This window comes from Polypterus senegalus, chromosome 4 (assembly GCF_016835505.1).
Source record: "Polypterus senegalus isolate Bchr_013 chromosome 4, ASM1683550v1, whole genome shotgun sequence".
Classification (NCBI taxonomy): domain Eukaryota; kingdom Metazoa; phylum Chordata; class Cladistia; order Polypteriformes; family Polypteridae; genus Polypterus; species Polypterus senegalus.
The window spans coordinates 252,096,532-252,108,062 of record NC_053157.1 but is presented as its reverse complement, the minus strand read 5'-3'; the positions used below and the strand labels follow the sequence as shown (position 1 = coordinate 252,108,062).

At 42.7% G+C, this 11,531-nt stretch overlaps 1 protein-coding gene across 1 annotated transcript in view; it reads left to right on the top strand.

Annotated features, from left to right (window-relative positions):
- Window positions 1-5,837: 5,837 nt before the first annotated feature.
- Window positions 5,838-11,531, top strand: part of LOC120528460 (tripartite motif-containing protein 16-like) — a 37,440-nt gene continuing 31,746 nt past the window's right edge. The window contains exons 1-2 of the mRNA XM_039752619.1: window positions 5,838-6,472; window positions 8,866-8,961. Of these exons, the coding sequence (XP_039608553.1) occupies window positions 5,888-6,472; window positions 8,866-8,961 (681 nt within the window). The 5' untranslated portion in view covers window positions 5,838-5,887. The remainder of the gene's footprint in view (window positions 6,473-8,865; window positions 8,962-11,531) is intronic.

Here is an 11,531-nt window from a genome sequence, read left to right as displayed (position 1 = left end):
TACACGATTAAAGTGGATATTTCGAGATTGAAGTTAACATGTCGTGCTTTTTTCCCCACTGTGTGCCTTTTTTTCTCACTGTACCCTAATAAGCTTCCATATGACACTCAGATGGTGGGCTACGTCTCGCCTTTTCACGGCGACTTTGATATGTAACAACTTCTTTTTTATGTCGAGCACTGTGTGACTTTGTGAACTTGAGCTTGTTTCTCCAACACGCTATGTCACTCGATCAACTTCCTTTTGCTGATTATACCACTCTTTAAACCAACAAATAATATATTTTTCTTTGCCTCCACTTGGTATTCGCTGAAATTCTCCCTCTTGCTTTTGCCTTTGCCTTTTCACAGAACGCTGAGCTTAAGGTCTATTTATTTTGATTTGCATATTCAAAGAGGCGTAATTCTGGGAGGAGACGGGGCGGGACAGAAGGCGCATGTATGTGCGTTAGTTTTCACGCTGATCGGGATTTATGGAGCGGAAGAACATGGAAGTTGGAGTACGCATAGATTCCTGCATCTGGAATTTTCTGTGCGTTAGCACATTTCGGCTTTTGTGCTTACGTCATGTTATAGTGCGAATTCTACGCACGATGTTATACATGAGGCCCCAGGTGACCACTGACCAGTACCCTCCAATGGTCATTTGATGTCTCCTCAAGCGCAGGTCCTCTTTGTGTTTGTAGTTTAGTGTCAAAATGAATTTCAAAGGATTGGTGAGGAGAAGCCCTTATGTGACTGAATTTGGGGAGGTAAATGCGGGCGAGTGCCGATGTTAGGGTCTCCATTAATATTGGGTTTGATTTAATCTTTGAGTAGCCAATGAGGTGTGTGTGTCATTGTGAGGTGCAGTGACGCCTCAGATCTACAAATAGCAGTCTGACCAGCAGGGGTCGCTGTTGATTTACAACTACATTTACAAGGAAAGGTAAGTTAACCCTTTGAAATTCCTTGGATTTCTGTATTAATTCCTACTAAAATGTCATCTGATCTTCACCTAAGTCCCAATTCTAGACAACAACAATCTGGCTAAACTAAAAACACACCATTGTTATACTTTCCATGTCTTTTTAGACACAATGAGTAATTGTTCACAGTGAAGGCTGGTAAATCTAACTAACTCTTTGTTGATCCTCCATTATCAGCCAAAACCTCCACCACACATTTCCTTTAGCTGCTTGTAAGACCTGCACAATGTTTGGGATAACCTATGGACCGTCCCTCCCTATAAACCTGTTTCAGTTCCTCAGTATTTCTGGTTTCACAGCTCTCTTCAGGTGACACTGCAGCATCTCAAAGGTGTTATGGTCAGGAATCTGATTTGGTCAAACGTCTTTACCAGCCATTCTTTAGTTGATGTTCTTGTGTGCTTTGGGTCATTGTCTTACTGCATCTCCCAGCCTCACTTAACTTGAGGTCTTAGACTGTTGCACCTTACACTTCTTGATATACTTTTGAATTTCTTCTTCCCTTAATATTTGCATTGTGTCCAGACCTTGATGTAGCAAGGCCCAATCCATGATTATAATTCTAATTTGTGTCGCAGTTGGGATGAGCTTTTGTGTTGATGTGCAGTGTCCTCTTTCACCAAACCTAGCCTTGTACATTTGTGCCAAAACGTTAAACTTTTGTCTCATCTGTCCATATAACATTGTCCAAGGAGCATTGGGAAACATTCAGGTGGTCCGGAGCAAACTTATTTCATGCTGGAATTCTATTTTTTGACAGCAGTGGTTTCCTTTTCTTGTTGTTCGTTTATGAACACCATTTTTGTTCAGTGGTTTTCTGATGGTGAGCACATAAACAAAGACTTTCACAATCTGTAAATTTCTCTGTAGACCTGTCACTGTTATCCTTGGGTTCTTTTGCACCTCTTTCAGGTTTGCCTTTTGTGCTGTTGGAGTGATTGTTACATCATGGACTCTCCTAGGGAGTAGCTGCAGTCCTGAATTTCCTCCATTTGTAGACATTTTATCTTACTGTGGATTGATGGACACCCAGGTCTTTAGCAATGCTTGTGTTGCCTTATCCAGCTTCACGCATTTCTATGATGAGTCTTCTAAGGTCCTATGACATTTGTTTGGATTGAGGTGAGGTTAGCACTAACCACTTTAACTTGAAGAGAGCAGGATTATCAGTTTGAGTCTAATGACAACTCAATGTGCTCAATAAGAATATGGAAAGTAGAACCATTTATGTGTTATTAGTTTAGTCAGATTGTGTTTGTCTTGAATTGTGATTTAGATGAAGATCAGAGCACATTTTAGTAGAAATCAAATCCATGGAAATCCAAAGGGGTCACTTACTTTTTCTTGCAAAAATATACATATGTTAAAGGCTGAGACATCAATAACTGCTGTGTCCCCTGAATTTCACCTGCTAGGTAGAACAAACACGTGGACCTGCTGGAGCAGCAAAAATGAAAGGCATTATAAAGGCCTCAGTATAAAGAGCTATTGGCAGACATGTATATGAGTGACAAAGGTCTCTAGACCGCTCTCCTGTCACCAGACATTGTTTTCCTCTCAATTGGTCACTCAGCGGGTTTGTCACCTCGGAATAAATTGTCTGTTAATATCTGAAGATGAGGACTCACTGGTCACTCAGGTATCAGTCATACTGTTGGAATTTGGTGTTTTACTGAGGTTCTTGATGTCACATTAGACATTAAACTGCACCTCCTCCTTCCTGCTCTCAGGTTTGTCAAAGTCACCCAAACATAAGGAGTTGAGTCAGCAGACTAACTTCATCATCACTGTCAACATTTAAAGTACCAATCACATGTAACACCTGTGAACACCTTTATCAAGCCCTAATTCACAATTCCCTCAGGACCCCTGAATATGCTACATGTCACTTGATGTCAGTCTGTATAAACAGGCAGATTGTATTACAGGCCTAAGCAGCAGGTGGAGACTGTGAGTTCTAAATCTGTCATCTTCTTGGAGCTGGACGAGGGGTCAAAAGGAAGTGGAGAAAGTAGAGTAGGAGTGAGGGGTGATAGTGAGAGAGGAGGGTGTCTGGGGAGTAAGGGCAAGATGAACAAACTCAAGGAGCTGAGAGAGTCACGTGAGTGTGCTGCTTGTGTGTCTGTGCCACTCTAACATAACCTGAATAAATAAAGAATTAAGATTTGTTCATCCTGTCTGACTTTTTTTCTTTGACTTGTACACTCTGACAGCCATCCTGTGATCAAAGATTGTATACCTTGTTTTGTCAAATTCGTGTCCTGATGTGTGACTGACGTCTAATTCTTTAAGTACTCAGTCAAGAGACAGCCGTCAGACAATGAACTCTTTAATGCTGACCTAAACCCTACTTGTCCTCTCCACTCTGTCTTGTTATTTCACTTCAGCCATTGCATCACTTCTTGCTCTCTGACCGCATAAAGCCATTGGTCTTTATGGTCACTCACGTGCGCATCACATTTTTAAATTGGCAGTGATTCAGGTGAGAATCTCGTTTAAAGTCGATACGCACATTCTACACATTCTTAGTCACTTTGGGTCTGTTGCACTCAACATCTGTTGTTTTTCTTGTCCTTATTTCAATGACACTCCTGTCCCATCCTGATGCTCGCCGTATTGCAGTTCCTTCTAATTTTAAAATGTAAAATAGAAAGTCTGCATCATCTCACATAGTAAGTTCAAGTTCAAGGTTATTTATTGTCATCCCATCCAAATACATTGTACGGGTGGAGACTAAATTGGGTGTATATAGGACCACGGGACAAATATACAACGTTTAGTGCAACAAGACAATGTACACAACTTAGTGCAAATACAACATGCAGTGCAAACAGACAAGACAGCGTGAAGTAAAGTGACATGACAACGATAGGAAAACATCCAGTAGATCTGTTATAAAAGGATCAGTGACAGCTTTTGTCATTGTATTAAAAAAGTGAAATATAAGCAGATAACAAATGTACATCTGGTAAATAGTAATTATTCTGTCCTGAACGCCGTATTAGTGAGGCTTCTCTTCCAAGACCCAGTCCATATGGAGTGTGCATTGCCCCACTAGTTGTAGTGAATGTGGACAGATAGTTTTACTCACCAAGAAAGTCAAGGCTGAGAATCCGTATACTTTAATATAGATGTCTGGCAAGAAGTCATACAAGTATTAGGACATGAAAACCATTGATAACTCGAAGGTAAAAGGACGATAATTTACTTAACCTAAAATACAATATGGCGGATGGTAAAGCAAAAGGCTAAAGCAGCACCAACAGCAAAAAGGGCGCTAGGGACATACCAATATGTATTAATTAAATAGGGGGTGGAGGTAGGAATGTACCAAACAGTCTAATAGCAATATTAACACAGGCTGATGTAGCAGCATAGTAAGTGTTTACCACTAATAAACTGCAATGTGTGCTTTTGACTTAAATAGTTTTCAAATGTGTAAATAGTGCAAAGTTCACAGTTCAGCATCGAGTAACAGGGGTGTGTACTAAGACTTTAAGGAGCCAGGCAGCATGAGGGGGGGATTGTCACACAGCCTGGATGATCTGACTCGGATACTGTGATTCCGTCTGCTAGACACCAGGAGCTCAAGAAGTCCATATGCTGGGCATGAGGGGTCAGCCACATTGCTGGACGCCTTGAGGAGGTTGTGTGTGCTGTAGGTGTCTTGTATGGAGTGCAGAGACACACCGATGAAGTCCGTCCTCAGCTGTCTTAGCAGTCCTCTGTAGTAACTTGAGATCCACAGCACCATAGCCCCCATACCACACCATGATGGAGCTGATCAGCACATTAACACATTCATGTGTGTGCTTAGCAAAGTGGCTTATGTTTGGTCAGTGAAATGATGGCAATATATAATAAGGACTGATTGGCATGGTTTTGAACAGGGTGATAATTAGCCATTATTTGAGTTCTGGGTCATGAATAGCCCACACTGGCAACCCCACCTCAAAAACAGCCACCAACTCTGAAAAATTAGCCAGTCATAGGCAGGGGCCACTCACACACACACACACTTTCACATTGGCTCAGATGACATCCATGTGTGTGTGATGGCCTGGCATGCTATCCATTGGTTGTTCCTGCCTCCCCCCAATGGTTACTGAGGTAGGATCCAGTTTCCCCAGAGCCCTGCACCATGTAAGAAGGTTGGAAAATAAATGGATGGATGGATGGATTATTCTGTTTCTTAAAATTAGGGGCTTTAGTTATGTTGATGGAATGTCCGGGAACATCAACTACAGAGAAAATTAAGGTAAGTAAAGTGTGAACTTTACAAAATAATAAAATGAATTACTGACATTGTCAAAAGGCACAACTTTTATGAGTTATTTGACAGATTAACATCAATCAATTGCTGTTTTTTCTCCTATTAACATTCCTATAACTTTGATAAGTTAGAGAAGAGAACTTACTATTGGTTGGACATTTTGATTAATAAAGAGCACCAGCATACGTAGAATGAATCCTCAGTTTAACAGCTCGCTGTCTCGGTGTGCTGAGGGCTGCCAGGCTGTCACATTACAAATCTGTTTATGGTGATTAATGTGTTGTGTTTAATTTTAATTTTATTTTCATTTGTAAATGTCCACTGAGCTCTGAGTCTGTCTAAAGTGGACTGCAGTGTTTAATAAATAAATAAGAAATACGGACGTGAATTAAACTTTAGCAGACCTCCTGTGACAGGTCATCTCTTCTGTCACTTTGTGGTCTTCACTCTCTGGGCTCCTGCCTCACATTAACTGTTCACCCTCAGTGTCTCCTCAGATGTTCTCTCTGTGAGCTTTCAGCTTTCTCTTTAAATCTCCTCCTCCTCCTCCTCACTGAGCACAAACAAACTTTTACTTGCATGTCCTCACAAGTCACTTCCTTGTTTGTCTGATTGATTCTCTCTGCCTGCCTCTCCTCAGACTGACGATGGCTGAAGACCAGCTGTTTGTATCACAGGACGAGTTTACCTGCTCGGTGTGTCTGGACACCCTGACTGACCCCGTGTCACTGCATTGTGGTCACAGTTTCTGTCTGAAGTGCCTCACAAACTACTGGGATCAGAGCCAAGAGTGCAGCTGTCCTCAGTGCAGACACACCTTCATGCTGAGGCCTGAACTGAAGAGAAACACTCTGCTGAATGAAGTCATCAACAAATTAAAGAAGAAGGCACTCAGTCCTCCTCCTCTTCCATCTAAGAATTATGTCAGCCGTGGAGATGTGGAGTGTGACTTCTGTACTGGGAAGAAGTTCAGAGCGGTGAAGTCCTGTCTCACCTGCATGGCCTCCTACTGTCAGACTCACCTGCAGCCTCACCTTGAAGTAGCGGCCCTGAAGCACCACAAGCTGGTTAATCCTAATAGAAATCTGAAGGAAAAACTCTGTGTAAAACATCAGAAAAGCTTGGAGATGTTTTGTAAAACTGATGAGAAGTGTATCTGCATGATGTGTGGAATGACTGAACATGATGGTCATGAAAAGGTCGAGCTGGAGACAGAAAGAGAAGGAAAACAGGTAAGTGGGGTTTCATGTTTAATGGAAACTCAATAAAAAAAAGGGAGTTAAGTGATACGTAAATGTAGTTTGGCTGAGAAATCTGTTCCTTCATGTTGAGGAGTCTCAGTTTGCTTGTATAGGACAGCAGGGAGCTGCAGCCTGTCCTGGTGAGACTGGGTGAAAGACATGAAACAGTCCAGGATGAGATACACAGTGTGATCCATGGACAGTCGAGTGAGCTGAGTGCTCTCATTAAACTAAGCGGAGGTTCATTGTGTTCTGATCACTTGTGTCTCGAGTACCTCAGGCCTCTCTGTGACACGTTACACTCACATGTCACTAGAATTGTCCCATTTTAGATTTTCTTTACACCTTCAGTCCACACGATGCCATTCTTCTGATCACTCGATCCCAGTAGATGGACAAACCGCTATCCCTGAATTCTGTCCTGATTATCACACAATTAAGACTCTTTGGTATTTAAACATTCTGTGTTAATAAACAGTCAGGAATTACACTGATGACCTGTCTGTGTGTCGTGGTTAATAAGGTTTGTAAGGTTTACCAGTTAATATTTGGATAAGTAAACTCCACCATTACTATCATATCCTCTGTAAACTTACATTTTTCAAATTATTAAAAACTTGCAGATGTTGGGCTTTAGTCAGGATTCATTTCACAGTCACATCATATTTATGTGGTCCTCCATATAACTGCAATTCACTTGTTTTCTTTTTGATGACCTCGTGTATTTAGATCTCCTATTGAAAATGTATTACTAATTTCATTTTGATTTATCTCCTCTAGATTAGACATTTACCTTTTACACTTTTATTATTATCACGGCCTGATCCACTTCATGAACTTTTAAAGCTGGCCTTACATAAATTCACCTTCTACTACAAGGTGCCACATGCAAAGCGCTGCTCACCTGACATTATAACTCTGCCACGCCTGGCCCTGCAGTGTCTCTCTAGAGTAGAGTAGAATGGTAGATCCTGCTACAATAAATAACCTCGCTGACACTCAGCCTTGTCTTTGGGGTGCAAGACGCCAACTCATGCGTCACAATTTTTTAATTTTGTTTTCCAGTCCTCTAGTTTGAGTCTATTCTCAGGTTTTCCTCCTGTGCTGCTTTAGTGACAGTTAAAATCATGAGGTGAGCCCTCCTGTCACCGTTCAATTCTCATCATTCATTAAGTTTTTCTCTTTTATTTGCTTTTCTGTCTCTTTTTTCTTTAGTTCTTGTTTCACTTTCCATTTTCCACGTTACGTGGATGTGATGTTTACGTCTTATTTACAGGAGTTTAGTTCCTGTCACCTCTTATTTTTTTTTATTCAATTTAATTTTGTTAGAAAATTTGGCTTTTTTTATTACTTTTTATGTCCTTGATACACGTTTGCTGTGTTTTTTGAGGTCTGTTGACTTAATAAAAATGTTTCTCCCCCATTGATGTAGACTTGAAGTGAGTGGACTGATCTTCCCAATCTGACTCACCTGATATCCACAGGTCTCCATTTGTCACACCTTCATCACTGTTCTTCAGTGCAGACTCACATCTTCTTATTATTTCTGATTTTTTTTTCTTCTGCAGTTTTATTTCAGCTACTTGTCTAACTGATTATGTGCGCAGATGCTCACTCCTTTCAAAAATTTAAGATTTCTCTCTTGGGTGGCACAGTGGTGCAGTGGGTAGCGCTACTGCCTTGCAGTTGGGTGACCCAGGTTCGCTTCCCAGACCATCCCTGTGTGGAGTTTTCATGCTCTCCTCCGTGTCTGCATGGGTTTCCTCCGGGTACTCTGGTTTCCTTCCACAGTCCAGAGACAAGCAGGTTGAGTGCATTGGTGATTCTGAATTCTCCCTAGTGTGTCCTTGGTGTGTGTGCCCTGCAGTGGGCTGGCACCCTTCCCAGGGTTTGTTTCCTGCCTTGCTCCCTGTGTTGCCTTGGATTAGCTCCAGCAGAACCCTGTGACCCTGTAGTCCTACAAGTGTAGTCCTTGGCTATCCAAGGTTTGCAGGTTTCTTCAGTTTTTATGTGTGAAGCTCTGATATCCTGGTTGTCGATGTGATGTCCTCTCAATCTCAAGGTCTGCCTCGTATACCAGTGAGCCTTCAGACTGTTTCCTTTATTTGTAGATCTCTTCAAGCTCAAACTCCATCTTGAATTGAACTGTTACATTAAACCTTTATTTGAATGTCTGTGTGACATTCATATTTGTTTAATTAAATCTCTGTGTGTCACCTACTGTGTCAATATGAAGACAAGTGTGACAGAAACAGTAAGTTGTGTCTCTGAATGTGAAACAAATGTGTTGTCCAAATTTAATCACTCAAAACGACACCACGAGCTGAGAAAGTGGAATAGAAATCTGATGAGACCCCCATGTGTCCTCTTGTGTGTCCAAACAGAAACAGCTGGGGTTGACACGGAGTGAAATTAGGAGGAGACTTGAAGAGAAAGAGAAGAAACTGAAGGAGACGAGGAGGACAGTGGAGAAGATGAAGGTGAGTGGAATTAAGACAACACTTCATATCAAAGAGAGGGAAAAAACTAAAAGGGCTGTGAGAGTTTGTTGTGCTGACGTGTGAGGACAGGAAGATGGAGAAGGAGAGAAGATGGTTTATTGTGTCCTTCATGGTGTTTCACTGCTGACAGCATTTCTTGTTTTAGTCATTAGGAATTCAGACCACAAGACCCTCATGTCCTCAGGTTTCTCATTCCACCACTTAAAGGTGACTTCACTCTCCTAACAATAACTCATAATGAAAGTTGGCACTAATTTTCTGAGTTGGATCAGTCGACACAACAATAATGGACGTTCTCTGTTCATTCTGATATGTCGCAGCTTTATTGGACTCCATAAGTAAAGATATTAGGCTGCTTGACTGATTGCTGATAATGCGCTGCAGCAGTGCTACTTTGAGTTAAAATTGCATCTCCCAGCAGTCCCTGCAGGGGCTGTTGGGGTCAAAGGTGATCACAAGGGTTTAAAAGGAGGGCTGGTATTCAAAAAGAGGGAAAAGTGTTTTTTGTTGTTGTATTTTGTGTTCCGTTTACCTGTCGGACTGTCTTCTGTTGATTGAGCCTTAATTAGTTTTGTGTCCTGGATTGTATTCATTGTTGGGGTCTGGGTTGTCTTCTGTCTACCTGTGTGCTGAGGACTGATTGTGGATTCATTGGCTTCCCCGCAAGAAAAGGAGCGCTCCTGGACCATCCATCCATCTTCACCCTCACAGTGTCTACCGATAGGACTGTTTTTTCATTCTCTTTCAACATACAGATCTCTGGACTTACTCTCGTCATCTCTCATTACATCCGGTGTGGTATTCCATGGACTTTGCTGTGTGGAGTTGTGTTTTTGTGTCTAATGTAATATCGCTGTAGAAGTACTGGGGTGGTATTACTGTTTTCATTTATATTATTTAATTTCATTATATTCTTTAATTGTTGTTAGTTCCCAGTATGCTGTATTTTGTCTCTGTTTGTGAGTGTGTGCGAGTTGGGCCAAGGCTGGGGACGTCCCTGGGATCTCCTCTACTAAAATAAATAAATCCCCATCATATTGACGGTGTGAATTTTAGCGGCACCGGACCGCTACTGATTTTGGCAAGCCAGGTTTTTGTTTACGTTCCCTTCTAGTGCGACTTCACTTACACCCATACAGAAGTCATGTCTGTTGAAAGCGCAGTGCAAGGCGAGGAGCTTGAACTGAGTGAGCCGCTGTTGCTATGCGTCTGCTGCCTAGGCCACGTCACGTAATGGTCAGAGCCCTGACTTCGTAACATTACTTTCGGAAGGTTTCAGCAGGTCTCGGCAAGTAAGTCCTCTCCAAGTCAGAACTGACGTCACCGCAGTTTGAGGACGGAGAATCGGAAGATAACTTTTAGAAGGTTTCGGCAGGTCTTGGCAAAGCCCGGAAAGTAACATTGGGTCGGGTCAGAAATTAAAAGATAAAACTGAGAAGGAAAGACAGTACAACAAACTAAATAATACGCATCATTTTGAAGTTCGGAGAGTTTTTGCCATCACGTCGTGTCATACATCAAACTAAACAATACGGATCGTTTCTGTGAAATACACTATTAACATTTATGTTGTGTTCGAGTCTGTGGGAACAATTTAACATGTCGACAAAATTAAAACCGTTAAGATTTGTGTTATTTGAAAATAGTTTTTCGTTTACATTCATGAAACGAAATATCCATCCATCCATCCATCCTCTTCCGCTTATCCGAGGTCGGGTCGCGGGGGCAGCAGCTTAAGCAGGAGGCCCAGACTTCCCTCTCCCCGGCCACTTCTTCCAGCTCTTCCGGGAGACATAGTCCTTCCAGCGTGTCCTGGGTCTTCCCCGGGGCCTCCTCCCGGTTGGACGTGCCCAGAACACCTCACCAGGGAGGCGTCTAGGAGGCATCCTGATCAGATGCCCGAACCACCTCATCTGACTCCTCTCGATGCGGAGGAGCAGCGGCTCTACTCTGAGCCCCTCCCGGATGACTGAGTTTCTCACCTTGTCTTTAAGGGAAAGCCCAGACACCCTGCGGAGGAAACTCATTTCAGCCGCTTGTATTTGCGTTCTCGTTCTTTCGGTCACTACCCATAGCTCATGACCATAGGTGAGGGTAGGAGCGTAGATCGACTGGTAAACTGAGAGCTTTGCCTTACGGCTCAGCTCCTTTTCACCACGACAGACCGATGCAGAGCCCGCATCACTGTGGATGTCGCACCGATCCGCCTGTCGATCTCACGCTCCATTCTTCCCTCACTCGTGAACAAGACCCAGAGATACTTGAACTCCTCCACTTGGGGCAGGATCTCTCCCCCAACCCTGAGAGGGCACTCCACCCTTTTCCGGCTGAGGACCATGGTCTCGGATTTGGAGGTGCTGATTCTCATCCCAGCCGCTTCACACTCAGCTGCGAACCAATCCAGAGAGAGCTGACCTGATAAAGCAAACAGGACAACATCATCTGCAAAAAACAGTGACCCAATCCTCAGTCCACCAAACCGGACCCCTTCATCACCCTGGCTGCGCCTAGAAATTCTGTACATAAAAGTTATGAACAGAATGGTGACA